Raw genomic sequence first — 15,372 nt, 5'->3', positions numbered from 1 at the left:
AAGGAGGCGATGAAGAAGACAATAGAGATGAAGGGAAAGGAGAATTAGAACAACAATAGCAACAGCAAGAAAAAAGCACACAATTATGGGGGATACGATTTCTTTCTTTTGTAATTAAAAATAAATAAATAATATTGCTTTAATTTGTTCTCCTGAAATCAATGCTTTGATCTCCTTAGGTTCGTAGGTTACTTCGCGATTATAACTGCATTCACGGCGGGTGGGTTTCTATTCGTCGGATCCCTGCTCGACCACGATACCTACTCCGGCATCGACCACCCCGACGAAGTCGAGGTCGATGAGATCTTTTCATCCATGGGTGACATCATATTCGCGTACGCCGGGCAGTCTGTCTATCCTACCGTGCAGCACGACATGCGAAACCCAGAGGATTTCACCACCAGTGTTCTGCTAGGTTATGCAAGTGAGGAAATACACCGGGGGGAGGGGGGGGGGGAGCACTCACATTTTAAGACATACGGGGTGTGCCGCTCTAATGGGTAACTTTTTCACACAAAAATCCCTAAACATGGGTCCCATTTTAACCAAGACACCCCTTAATATGGGTCTGCTTTTTTTTAAATTGTCCAGGTTTTTATCATGAAAACACCCAATAATTTTGAAAAATGGGCTTTACTTAGAGAAAAATCCGCCAAAATGACCCTTAAAAATTGGTAGGGGTTGCGAGGCTTCAGCGGCACATCCCCGTCAAAACCAAATCTGAGTACCCCCCTCCTGGGGGAAACACATTGAGATGAATATGGCCGATAACAATAAAAGCATGAAATTTTATGGAGCGCCGATTATCAGCCTCCTTATCCCACGAAAATAACAGTATTAAAAAAAAATGAAGTTAAAACCCTGTCAACAGGAATTAAATTTTCATTTTCATTTTCGAGATTAGTTTAATTATGTTTATTCATTTTGTTGCGGAGTCAGAGTATTAAACTGCATCTCACTTGCTTGTACAATATCACTGGTTAACCTTGACAAAAGCGTATCATATATAAACTCTCTCTAATAGTCTTGTCTAAATAACTGTGCACCAAATCATATATCCATTTTTGTTTAAATATCAACCTGATCACAATATCAACTCCGCTCTTCAAAACGATCCTACGCTCCTCCGATTACCACGTGTAAACTCGAAATCGTGGGGAGGGTAGTTTCTCTTTTTACGGATCCCAAAATATAGAATCCCTTTCTTCTTTTAGCCGCACTTCCAATTCGATTGAATCTTTTAAGAATTTCAAAACGTGCCTCTTCAATAACTGAATGTTCTTTTTATCATAAATTTTAAAGTAAATTTATACCCCCTTTCCTTATTTTCCTTATTTGTCATAGCATTGATTGTCAAGTCAATCGCATCTCCCATACCTCATGTCAAGCAATAGAATTTTCTTTACTTCGTCGACAATTTTTTTTAAATCTAAAAACAAATCTACCGTATTGTATATAATTCAGGATTCCCCCATCGCCGTTAAAATACGTAATCCGTCAACAGGACGAAAGGATAGCGATATTCTAGAAAAAGAACAAATATTCTTTGCATACGGTTGTCGTAATACCCTATCAATTGTTTCGTATCTACTGTTGATAAATTAGAAGCCCAAATTATATTTCAAGGTCAATATCCCGTTACTTAAAAGACTGTGAAAGCCCCATTGCACCACTTATAGCTACTTGCGCCCTCTATACAGCCAATAATGCCTAAGCGGTACCCGTTGATCCCCCATGATGCCCTTTTTCTTATGTTAATTGAGAGCTGATTTGATGAGATAACCACCTGCCAGTGACCTTGCAGAGAGGTCTAAATCCTCCTTGCCAAACTAGTGCAGAAGGGATTTAAATTCATTTCCCAATGCACATTATTAAATTATAAATATGAATATTCACATTCATACCATATATGCTCCTTACAGTTACAGCGATCATCTACTTCCCTGCCACCATCACGTGTCTCATCATCTACGGAGAAGGCTATCGTGCGCTCCATGCCTCCAATATCCTGGATATAGTGACGTCACACTTCATCACTGTACCGTTCATCATCCTCATCATGTTCTACACGATTCCTGTCATCATCATCACATCCAATCCGTTCTTCCAAGACGCTGAAGATTTCTTCAATATTCCTTACGGTAGGGTCATTTACTTACATGTACATGTTACTCAACATATGTAAAATGAACGGCTTACTGATACATATAAAGTCATGGAAGTTTCTGTCCTGGGAACCTAGTGACGAGTTATCCATTTACCTGTTATTCATTCATTGTACTCATTTGCTTACTTACATTCTAATCAATACTTGGTACATTTTCATTCGCTTGTTCATATATATATATATATATATATATTAGTATATTCCTTCATTAGTTTATTTACTTACGGCTTAAATGGTTAGTTTATTCTTTTGTCCATTTATGTACTTCATTTATTTATTCAATAATATTACATCATCTAATTCCTTATAATTGTACTTAATCATTCTTCTATTGTTTACTTTGGTTCTTCATTTTGTCCGACAATTTTACCATCATCCTAACCAAGTCCTCAAGGACAATTCTAGTGGTCATCATCACCTCCAAAGCGTTATACCGGAATCCCTATGTTTCGACACAACTATGTTTCCGACACCCCTACATTCCGACACCCCTACATTCCGGCACCCCTATGTTCCGATAACCCTACATTTCGGCACCCCTATGTTCAGACACCCCTACATTCCGGCACCCCTATGTTCCCACACTCCTACATCCCGTCACCCCTATGTTCCCACACTCCCTATGTTCCGATAACCCTAAATTCCGGCACTCCTATGTTCCGATAACCCTACATTCCGGCACCTCTATGTTCCGACACTCCTACATTCCGTTACCCCTATGTTCCGATAACCCTACATTCCGGCACCCCTATGTTCCCACACTCCCTATGTTCCGATAACCCTATGTTCCGACACTCCTACATTCCGTAACCCCTATGTTCCGATTACCCTACATTCCGGCACCCCTATGTTCCCACACTCCATATGTTCCGATAACCCTACATTCCGGCACTCCTATGTTCCAAAAACCCTACATTCCGGCACCCCTATGTTCCCACACTCCCTATGTTCCGATAACCCTACAGTCCGGCACCCCTATTTTCCGATAACCCTACATTCCGGCACCCCTATGTTCCGACACTCCTACATTCCGTAACCCCTATGTTCCGATTACCCTACATTCCGGCACCCCTATGTTCCCACACTCCATATGTTCCGATAACCCTACATTCCATCACCCCTATGTTCCCACACTTCCTATGTTCCTACACCCCTAGGTTCCGACACCTCTATGTTTCCGAGACCCCTAAACTCCGGCACTCTTATGTTCCCATACTCCCTATATTCCGCCGTACCTATTTTCTGACTCTCCTACATTCCTTCACCCCTATATTCCGACACCCTATGTTCCGACACTCCTACATTCTGCCACCCCTATGTTCCCACACTCCCTATGTTCCGATAACCCTACAATCCGGCACCCCTACATTCCGTCACCCCTATGTTCCGGCACCCTTATGTTCCCACACTTCCTATGTCCCGACACCCCCTATGGTCCTACACCCCTAAACTCCGGCAATCATATGTCCCCATACTCCCTATATTCCGCTGTACCTATTTTCTGACACTCCTATTTTCTGACACTCCTATGTTCGGATACTCCCTGTGTTATGACACCACTATATGTTTCGACACCCCTATGTTTCGAAACTCCCTATGTTCCGCCATCCCTAGGTTTCGACACCCCTAGGTTCTGACACCCCTGTCTTACTTACTTACTTGGTATACTTGGGTGTAGAGACTGGAAGCTAAAGCTTATTTGTCCCTCTTTACTGTTGCATCCCGTCTCAGTATGGTTCAAACTTAATTGGATTGTTTCTCCAATACCTTTCTAGGGATGACTTGAATTGGTTAATGGTGGCAGCATTGACTACTTCCTTAGGCAGAGCATTCCAATTATTTACACTCCTTATTGAGAAACTATACTGCCTAAGTCTTGTGTTGAAACGTTGTTTGACAATCTTGAAATCATGGCCTCTTGTTGTTGAGCCAGTGGCTAGTTGGAAGAATTTTGAAGGATTCACTCTGTCAAAGCCTTTCAGGATTTTGAATATCTGTATCTGATCTGCTCTTTGTCTTCTGTAAGCTAAAGTAGGAAGTTGTAGTTCTCTAAGTCTGTCTGGGTATGCTTTTTGTCTCAGCTCAGGAAGAAGTCTGGTGGCCCTCTGCTGGACTTTTTCTAGTATGTCTTCATCTCTCTTGAGTATTGGGCACCATACAGAGTTGCAGTATTCTAGTGTTGGTCGAATAATGGTTTTGTAGAGACTAAGGAACCCCTTCTCTTGCAAGGCTGAAAAAGACCTTCTGATCATTCCTAACTTAATGTTGGCTCTCTTGGCAGCATCTGCTGCATGGGTGCTGAAAGACAGGTCCTGTTGAAACAGCACTCCCAAATCTCTTTCCTCATTACCAGATGGAACTGAAAATATATTTGTACCAGCAGCCAGTGTGTAGTCAAAACCTTGGTTCTTTCTTCCATAATGTAGTACTTTACATTTACTTTCGTTAAAGGGCAATTGCCATACATTGGACCAGTTTGTTACGGTGTTGACATCCATCTGTAGCAAATCTGAGTCGGCTTTAGAGTCCACTGTCCTGTATAACTTAGTGTCATCGGCAAAAAGCTTCATGTGGGAGTCAACAGTTGATGGCAGGTCATTGATGAAGACATTGAACAATGTTGGTCCGAGCACACTTCCCTGCGGAATACCGCTCGTCACAGGAATGGATCTCGACTCTTTCCCATTTACTGTAACTTTTTGAGTCCTGTCTGAGAGGTAGTCTTTAATCCAGGCAAGTAAGGGACCTTCTATTCCGTAAGATTGAAGTTTACATATGAGCCGTTGATGTGGCACGCTGTCGAATGCTTTTCGATAATCCAGATAGACGCAGTCTACATTATGACCCTGGTCAATGACATCTGTCCACTCCTCGCAAACTTCTAAAAGTTGAGTTGAGCAAGATCTTCCAGTCCGAAATCCATGTTGTTCATCACACATTAACTTGTTCTGTTCTAAATGATGTATGACACGCTTTCTTACTAGTTTCTCCATAGACTTGCATATAATGGATGTCAGACTCACAGGTCGATAGTTGGCTGGGTCATTCTTCTTGCCCTTCTTGAAGATTGGAACCACTGTTGCTTGTTTCCATACTGATGGATTTTTCCCTTCGTTCATTAGCTTAGTAAATATTGTTTGCAGTGGTTCGACAATCTCAGTATGTGTTTCTTTCAGCACACGCGAATGAATGCCATCAGGACCTGGAGATTTGTTGATGTCCAGATGCATTAACAGGCCATCGATTTCTTCGGGTGTAAATTCAATGATAGTGAGAAGATTACTGCATTTCTTGTCAAGTATTGGAACTGTATGAATATCCTCCACTGAAAACACGCTACCAAAGTACTCGTTAAGGGTCTCGGCTTTCTCTTGGTCCTCTTTAGCCCATGTTCCGTCAGGTTTTTGTAGATCAGGCAATGATGGTTTTGATTTTGTCTGTTTCTTTACATAATTCCAGAAGCTTTTGGCATTCAATTTAATTTCAGCTGCTAGTTTGTTTTCGAAGTCAGATTTTGATTTTCTGATCACAGAGGTGGTTATGTCCCTTATTTTGGTGTACTCCCTCCAGTTCAAATCCACATCAGGATGTTGTTTTCTTTTACTCTTTCGATATTTATTCCAAGCTTTCCTTTTCTTTCGAACTGCTTCAAGAGCTTCACTGTTCATCCACTCTGGTCTATTCCGCTTTCTCTTTTTCTTCAGTGGGACGCAGTCTTCTATGGTTTTATGGAGAATCTCCTCAAATATATTCCAGGCTTGTATTCCAGAAGTATTTTCAAACTTAGAACTCCAATCAATGTCCTTCAGTTGGTACCTCATTTTATCATAATCTGCATGATAATAGCTTCTCGTAGGTAACTCCTCCTCTGCCTGTATGTTGCCGACATCCATCTCGAAGGTAATGGTCACGTGGTCGCTTTTGCCAATGGGTGGCCCAATAGTTACATCACTGACTGTATCTTCATGACTGGTTAAGATCAAGTCAAGTAAGCTAGGTCTTTGGCCTGTCCTTTGTCTGGTAGGTTCCTTTACATGTTGGTGCAGGAAAAGATCGTTCACAGTGTCAATAAATAATTGTTCATCATTGATACTGACTCCAGAGGTGGTGTTTGCCTGCCAGTTGATTCCTCTGTAATTGAAGTCCCCTACCACTATCAAGTGTGAATACTTCATTGAACACGCTGTGCGTAGGAGACAGTTCGAGTTTGTATTGTTCTCAGAGTTGCTAGAGGGACTTCTATAGACACAGCCAAAGAGAAGATCAGTGCCATTGGTAGACAGTCGTATCCATACAGTTTCTTCAAATTTACCTTCATCTATGTCTACCAAGCTACCAGAAATCCCTTCTTTCAAGTAAACTACTACTCCTCTCTGTCTGACTTTAAGTTTTGCTGGTAAGAACATATGGTATCCTTGTAACTGTAATTCAGTAGGTTGGATTGCATAATCCTGGTTGATCCTTTTAGGGTAGATCTCAGTCAGAGCTATTACGTCTGGTTTGACAAGTGAAATAGTTGTATAGAGCTCTTCCTTCTTGTTTGTTAGAGTATCACAATTTGTGTAGAAAAACTTAATTGATGACTCAGTTTGCAAAATATAGTCTGGATGGTTGGTTAGATCATTAACCTTCTCCTGTTCAGTAACCTTTGAAGATGGTGGATCAATCACTGGTGCAGTATACTCAAAGTTTAAATTTGCACTGTGTGCTGTGCTCTGTGCTCCACTATATACATCGTGATCACAATACTGTGCAGTGCTGGTGAGTGAGTTTAAAAATCCATCTCCTAATTGACTAGTGGTCGCCGACTCCTTCATCGCGACGAAAAGTCCGCTTTATTACCTTTCCGCCCCGTATTACAAGGTTCTCTTCGCCTCTTTCAATTCTCTCCTTCAGAACATTTCTTAGTCTCTTGTGTTCCTCTCTCTCGGCCTTCGTGCGATCTCTGGCGATCTGTACTGTTCCTGACTTGAGGGACCTAGCTCCCCTTAAAACTTCCTCTGTAGCAGCTCCATTATCCATAACAACTTTCAATGGTCTAGCTAAATCAGACTTTTTACCAAGGCGGTACAGAGATCTTACATGACTGACATCTGCTTTCAGCTTGAGGTCTTGGTGAAAGATAGAGTTTATCTGGTCACGATCTTCTTTTTTTCTAACTTCGGTATCCTGACTTTGAGATTCTGGAATGCCGTAAACAATGATGTTGTTCTTCCTTCTCTCTCTTTCCACAAAATCATCCAGTTTATCTGCTACCAGTTTCTCCACCTCTTCTGTTGAGCATTGTGGTTCCTTGCTGTGGATCGACATATCCTTTTTGAGTTCATCAATTTTTTCTTCCATCTTTTGTTGGTTGTTGGAAATCCTTACTTTACATTCCTTCATTTCATCTTTCAACCCTTTCACCTCTGAAGTAAGTTTAGAGTGATTGGTCTGCAATGATGATAGCATTTTCAACATGTTCCCAGCTGTACCATTGCAGGTTCGGCAGTACCAGTGTAATGCACCACAGTCTATATCGTTGATGGTATCGTACAGCTTTTTGGATACATTTTAACATGTGCAGTGAAACCAAAATTTGCAAAGTTCGCATTCAATTGCATCATCTTCATCCATTACAATAAGATTGCAACTGCCACAATTGTGGTCTGTCTTTGATTTTGAAGAGCTTGTTGAGTTTCCCTGGCTTCCATCTGCAATTGCTGCAGCAGTAGCGGTGCTGGTCTTCCTTGTCACTGGCTTACTCACACTTGGTTTCCTGCCAGGGCCGGACATCTTGATAATATTCAGAGTAAAGCAGTTGAACTATTTAGTAGAAACTAAAATCAATAACCACTGCTGGTGTCAATCCTCATCAGACATCAAACATAAATCCTCATATATGGGACTGATGTGACCATCCAGGCTTTAAAAAGCCATGTTCAGAACTGTAAAATATCCTTAAAAGTCACTGCAATCAAAACTAACAGATTACTCACATACTTTGGAGCGAGGAGAAATCAATACCCACTGCTGGTGACAACTTGAAAAAGTTGTAAATCCTCAACACAACAGACATCAAACATAAATCCTCATATATGGGACTGATGTGACAATCCAGGCTTCAAAAAGCCATGCTCAGAACAGTAAAGTATCCTGAAAAATCACTGCAATCCTCCTCAGAACAGCCTCAAAAATGTATCCAAAGCAATAAATAGATCTTCCTTGGTTTCAAAGAAGACTTTTTGATGAAATATCTCAATCCTATCACCAGTAAAAAAACAGAAAATTTAAGAGCAAAGTTTCACTACATAACACCATTAACCAACCTAGTCATTATTTGTGTTCCCTTCTTGCCTAATCTTGGGCTTGCATGTCTTGCAAGCATCTTACCTGCACTCGTTCGACACCACTACGTTCCGCCATCCGGCCGCCATCCCTATGTTCTGAAACCCCTATGTTCCCACACTTCCCATGTTTCCGATAACCCTACATTCCGACACCCCTACATTCCATTTCAAAAGTTTTGGCGATCTTGATCACATCATTTTTCAATTTTTCATTTTTTACATTAGTGTTTACATGGAAGCGGTGTTTACTACGGTCCTTGTACATACTCCTTCTCCTCTTCGTCGCCATGACTTTCCCGCACTTCACGATCTTCTTGCCGCTGATCGGTGGCCCATTAGTAGCAGTCGTCAATTTTATCTTGCCCATCGTCATCTATGCCAAGCTCGTACGGATGGAACCCCCGGCCAGTCCACCGGAAAGCATGTAAGTATTAAAAACACTGTGCCCTCCCCCCACTCCACCGAAAAGAAAGGAGAGACAAAATTAAGAGAATGATAATAACAATATTTCTTGTTTTCTTGGGTAGCCTCATCAGGATTTATACAGCACAAAACCTGTACAAATATTAATAACAAAATGTATTTTGCCTCCCCCCAAAAAATAAAAAATAAGAAGAGATAAACAAAATGGGAAAATAAGAAAATAGTTGTAACAATACATCTTGTTTACCTAGGGTAGCCTGATCAGTAGTGATACGGCCAAACCTGTACAGATATAAATGAAAACATCGTTCCCCCTCCCTTCCAAAAAAAAAACAGTGCGAAAAATGAAGAAAATAATGATAATAATATGTCTTGTTTACACAGGGTAACCTCATCAGTATTAATACTTTAGAAAACCTGTATAAATATTAATGAAAACAATGTCCCCCCCCCCCCCAAAAAAAAAAAAAAAATGGGAGAAATAATAAATATAATGTCTTGTTTACCCAGGGTAGCCTCAACAGTATTAATGCGGCACAAAGCCTGAACAACCATTAACGAAGCATTTATAGGTTTAATTGTGATATTCGACCCCAACACATTTTGCAGGCCAACAAATGAAAAGGTTAAATTCCAACGGCATTTGAAAGATAATACTAATTTTAAACTTCCATCTAAACGAAAGGGCGTGAAGCCGTCTTTAAGTGGGGAGAAAAAAGACCATTATAGTTGTCGAATCAACTTAATTGCAATCACTAAAATAGAATAGTCTGATTTTTATACCTCTGTACCGAACGGTCGTACGTTTTTTTCCTGCGCAAAGATTTAATCAGTTTAATTTTGGCCATTACAAGAATTGGGTTATTGATGTTGACAAATGCTCATGTATCCTTTAAAGCTCATTTTATGAATGTCATTACCAAAGAAAAAACGGAAGTCAGTCAGTAACTCGACAGTGTCCGACAGTGAAATCTAGAAAGTAAACGGGTTTCTTTGCACAATTTGAATATTAGGACACTGCTAACGTTTGCATTTCACAGATAGGACGTGTTCATAATTCCTACAATGTTCTACAAAATGTGTTGTTGGCTGCAAATGGGACATCGTACATTTAAGCCACATGCTTTCATGGTATTTCGCCTTCTAAATCGTTGTACGCGAATGTAAATTTCATTTTGTATTTGTTTGATTATAAGAAGAAGGTAATGTGTGTTGAATCTTGAATCTTGTAATATAATGCACTATGAAATGTCGATTATTCGTTTGGCTAATGGTTATTATTATTATCAATTTATATTATCTCATCATTATAAATGTATAAACAAATGTATACTCTATCATTGTTACTGATGTAAGAAAAATTGAACAGTGGGTGGTCTTTTCGCTCTCTTTTTAACTGTTTTGTTGTTGTTGTTATATTTAAATTACAGTATTCCCGCGTGCCTTACGAACACTTGTCACGTGATAATCGTGCTCGTAGCCATCCTCGGTGCAGGGATGTCGTCCGGTGCTGCCGTCTATCATCTAGTTACAAGTCACGATGGCGTATACCCACCGTGCTATTCTAATATAAGTAACTTCTACGACTTCGGGCTTTAAATTCTTACTAAATAGTATACCACACACATATATAACCCCACTGTGCATATTGTATTTGTATCTAACTGTAATACACATCTGTAATTCACTGAAAATGATCACTGTGATGGGGTAATTGCAAGAGTCTATATACTATGGTCTAGTTGGTGGCCAGATGCCAATATTACCTATATTAATATTGATGGTATGAATATGGAAAAGGCTGCAATATTATGCAACTGTTTTCAGTGTTGGAAAAGGCAATTCTTCCGCCAATAAGTGCCTAATGTTGTTGTCATCATTATCGTGTCACAGTAGAAATAAATATGAATATATATTTCTTAATTTACTTAATATGGGTGTTGTTGTTGTTTGCCAGATATGTTTTTAGGTGGGGAAGGGTTTACAGCGTTATGTGGGAACTTGGGCTAAGGCTTAACTTTAAAGATACAATGTCCCTTTTGCAGCCAACAACAAATTCTGTAGAACTTTGCAGGAATTATGAATATGTCATGTATGTCCTATCTGTGAAATTTAAACATTAACATAACCCACTATACTTGTATGGCTAAAATTAAACTGATTAAATCTTTGTGCAGCACAAAACGTACGTCCATTCGGTACAAGGGTCTGAAAATCAGACTATTACTTAGGTGATTGCAATCACTTATGTCGATTCGACAACTAATGGTCGTTGTTTTCCCACTAAAAGCCATTTTCAAGCCCTTTCATTTAGAGGGAAGTTCTAAATTAGTATTGACTTTCAAATGCCGTTGGAATTTAACCTTTTCATTTTTGTTGGCCTGCAAATGGGACATAGTACCTTTAATGACGTATGGTAGATTTAAATTTGCAATTGATTCGCCACTGATAACGATCAATGACAAGGCTACTGAATGTGCCTTTGAGTGAATTCCTTTAAAATCTTCCATACTGCTTTGTGTTTCCAATCATGTTATGTATTTGAATGAAACATTCTAAAAGTAATTGTGTGATAGCTACAGATATCTATTTATATGAAAAATTTGATTGTTTATGATATAGATTTTTATTGTATTTATCGACCAAAATTATTTTTTCAAACGAAAAATTATATTCGGTCGAAGGTTCGGAGTCGGTGTGTAATCGGTTTGGAGGTATCAGGAATCAGTCACACCATTAAACCGACGCAAGACCGACAACGAACCGAGAACGAACTTGCAGTTCGACGAATGGACAAGAATCGATCGGTTTGGAGTCGGTGTAGGGTCGGTTTTGTGTCGAGTGGCTTAGGACTAATAATTTGTCTAACCGATAAGAACGACGCAAGACCGGCTACGCATTGAACAGGAAGTTCAAAATTGACCCAAGAATCGGTCGGTTTGGGACCGGTTTGGATATTGTTTGGTACAGGGTGACTGAGGTATAAATAACAGTACTGTAAAATGGTTATATCATATTGCAATAATGGTATTCTATTTTGTTTTGTTTTTTCTCATTTTTTCTGAAAGTTAATATTTAATAGTAATTGTAAATATTAGGCTATAGACGCTATTCATATTGAGATTACATATTTTGTGTTCGATGGTTCGTTAAAACAGTGCTCAGGATTTACTAGTTTTAGTATCAGTATCATTTTGTTCGGTACCTTCGAAACAGTCCAAACAACCTCGATCGCCTCTGGCGTATTCAATAGACTGTTCCAAAGGTACCTTGTATGGGTAATCCTTACTACTGACCTCACTGTTGTGTATCATTTGTTTTTATATACCTCACTAATAAGAAATCCAGCCATCTGATTGGTCGAAATTGCATTCATAAACTTCAACTATTTCTGTAAAATTCCCAGTAACCATGGTTATTGGGAAAATAGTTCAGTCTCCATGGTTACCCCATAGGTTTACATGTTAAAAAATGGTCTGAGCGATCGAGGATACCGTACGTGTGCGAAGAATTGGTCGGTAATTTCAATACAATTGAATCTCGATCGATCTTAGCGACAATTTTTTCTTGCATTGTTGACATGAAGACGAAAATAAACTTCCAAAAACAAAAAAACAACATCTGCCGATAGATCTTGATCTAAATTCGTGCCAATATGCATTGCAAAAGTAAAAGAAGGGCCTGTTTAATGGAGCAGCCGCGAAGCATCCACCACGCGAAGCCGTTTTCAATCCATTTTAATGTATATATAAGAAAAAACTGCTATGTATGGTAACAGAGCGCGATAGCCGAGCGGTTTAAGGCGGTGATTTTAGTTACATCACCTTTTGTACGCAAGAGATCGAATCCCATCTTCGACAAAAGTTTTTTTATTTTTTATTTTTTCGTTTTTTTTTTTTCGTTTTTTTTTCGGCATATAAAAGTATTAATGACTGCTTTAATATTCGAGAAATAGTTGTTTTTATACGCTCTCGGGAAGGCTACAATTGGGCTATTGCCCTCGGCACGCCTCGGGTAATAGCAAAATTCTAACCTTCCCTTGAGCGTATAAAAACAACTATTTCTCTCAAAGCAGTCATTAATACTATATTATAAGATGATGTTTTATTTGTTTTATAAAGTGATGTTTTACAGCATGATTTTACTAATCACCGGTCATTAGTATTTGATTATGACCGGTCTTTAGTAAAATTACGTGTTAGGCAAAATGAAAGCCTGGTCATATACGCTCTCAACCAATCATTTGATTAGGATCCGCTTCATCATCTTATAATGTTGGTTATTATTATTAGTGGTAAAAATAATAGCAGTATATATGAGTATTATCATAAGTAGTAATAGTATTAGTAGTATTGGCGTTAGCATTAGCACCACTATCGGTATAATTATTAGCAGTAACGTTAGCAATATCATTAGCACAATAGAACGGTAGTTCTCGAAAAGATGACGTAGCCCCCTTCCCGTGACCATACTCGTCCTCTTGATGTATGTTCTGTTTACTTCGTTCATGGAAAAACGGTTGGGAAAATTCAAAAAATTGTTTTGGAAAATTTACGCACAGTGACGCCTTCAATGAAAACCATGAATATCTTTGTAGGTTGAGATTTTTGTTCAGGATTTTGTTGCATGTAAGAGGGTTAGTACAGTAGAAGGAATATGTAATAAGTAATATTTCATACATGTTTTATGATAAGGTGCAATAATACTGGTAATAAAAAACAAAATGCATGCTCATTTATTACTTCATGATGTATTTTAATCAGGAAATATTGGCGAAGTGCCGACGATAGCGGATATTTAATATTAAGAAAAGCAATGAGATAATTGACATTTTGTTTGAAAAATGGTCTACAATGCTGCAATCAACTGTATCTTATCATGCATAGTATCTAACTGTATCAAGGTTAGTTGTGAGTTACTGTTTATTGTTAACCTAGTATTGATTGAAGTAGGCCTGTTTAGTATGGCAATGGGTACGAGACGTCAGGGGCATCATTTGGATGCAGCCATTGTTATGGACCGTTGGCGGATCCAAGGGATACCGGGAAACATGCCCCATGCCCCCCACCCCCGCAAAAAGAGGGAGCAAGGGAGTCGAAGAAAAGAATAATACACAAATATGATTTTCCACTTTTAAAAATGAAACAATAGACTGAAATTGAATTGAAATTTTAAAAAAGGTTCTACATTGCTGCCATTAACTCTAATAAGTAATAGTGTAATGTATTTACCTATACAAAATTATTTGTAAGCTACTGTTTATGGTCAAGTTATTATCGATTGAATAAGAAACCTGATGGCCCGAATTCACAAAGGATGTTTGTCGACAAACCTCCTTTTGTTCCGCCAAACCTCCTTTTGTTCTTTACAAACCAGGTTTGTAAAAAAACGCGTAAAAACGCGTCATATGACGTACAAAAACCAAGGTTTGTCGAGAAACCTCCTTTGTGAATTCGGGCCATAATGTTTGGGAGGTGGAATTAGTCGTATATGTTACAGTGTGTGGTATAATTCAAACACGCTGAATATCATAATCGAACGTGCTATAGACTATATACCAAGTTTATTAAAAGTGACAGCTCCACAATTTTATATGGATTTATTAGAAGATTGGGTGAATACGAGACATATAAGGAGTATAGACATTGGTGATGTGGTAATTTTTAATAATAAACTTATTCGATATAAAGGAAGTTGTATATACGATAAGAGGTTGTATGACAAAGGAATTTACAAATTAAAACATATTCTGGAAAACGATGGTAAACTAAAATGTGACAGGCATTTTATCGATTTAGGTGTTGAAGTAAATGGAATTGAAAAGATCAAGCACTTTTATGCCTGTTTACCAATTTGTTGGAAAAATAATTTTAGAAAGGGAGAAGAAAAAATAATTCTGGAACTGATTTCACTTTGGGGAAGAAAACAACTAATATAGCTGATCTAAAATCAAAACAAATTTATGTACAATTAATAAAGAAAGATGATTTTAAACCTTTGGTTTTTGAGAGAATTGGAAGGAACTATGGTTTTTCCTAAGGAAATAGAAAACATATTTTTAAGACTAAGACAGTGTACACTTAACAGTCGATTAAGAGAGTTTCAGTTCAAACGTATACATAATATATTATATACAAACCATCACCTCTTCCCTTTTGGTCTTGTCTCGACTAACTTATGCTCATTTTGCGAAAAAGATGAAGAAACATATAAACATTTATTCCATACTTGTGAATTTGCACAATCAGTGTGGGGAATGTGCACGAGATTTTTAGACTTTGAAATACATAACTGTAGTTTGGAGGAAATTCTGTATGGGAAAGAGGAGAGAAATAAAGGAAAATATCAATTAATGAATCATGTTTTAATTCTTGTTAAATATCTGATTTATAGAAATAGAGAACTTAAAAAACCACCCTCTTTTAATGAAATAAAGAATAGTATAATAGGGGA

General features: G+C 38.5%; 1 protein-coding gene across 1 annotated transcript in view; it reads left to right on the top strand.

The window, feature by feature from the left end:
- The window catches only part of LOC105444808 (amino acid transporter AVT1F-like), a 44,826-nt gene extending 34,308 nt beyond the window's left edge, over positions 1 to 10,518 (top strand). Inside the window, exons 6-9 of the mRNA XM_030987816.1 lie at positions 180 to 424; positions 1,923 to 2,141; positions 8,722 to 8,920; positions 10,350 to 10,518. Coding sequence (XP_030843676.1) covers positions 180 to 424; positions 1,923 to 2,141; positions 8,722 to 8,920; positions 10,350 to 10,518 — 832 coding nt within the window. The remainder of the gene's footprint in view (positions 1 to 179; positions 425 to 1,922; positions 2,142 to 8,721; positions 8,921 to 10,349) is intronic.
- Positions 10,519 to 15,372: the final 4,854 nt, after the last annotated feature.

Source organism: Strongylocentrotus purpuratus, unplaced genomic scaffold (assembly GCF_000002235.5).
Source record: "Strongylocentrotus purpuratus isolate Spur 01 unplaced genomic scaffold, Spur_5.0 spur5_scaffold_17, whole genome shotgun sequence".
NCBI classification, from domain to species: Eukaryota; Metazoa; Echinodermata; class Echinoidea; order Camarodonta; family Strongylocentrotidae; genus Strongylocentrotus; species Strongylocentrotus purpuratus.
This window is presented reverse-complemented; position numbering and strand designations above follow the sequence as displayed.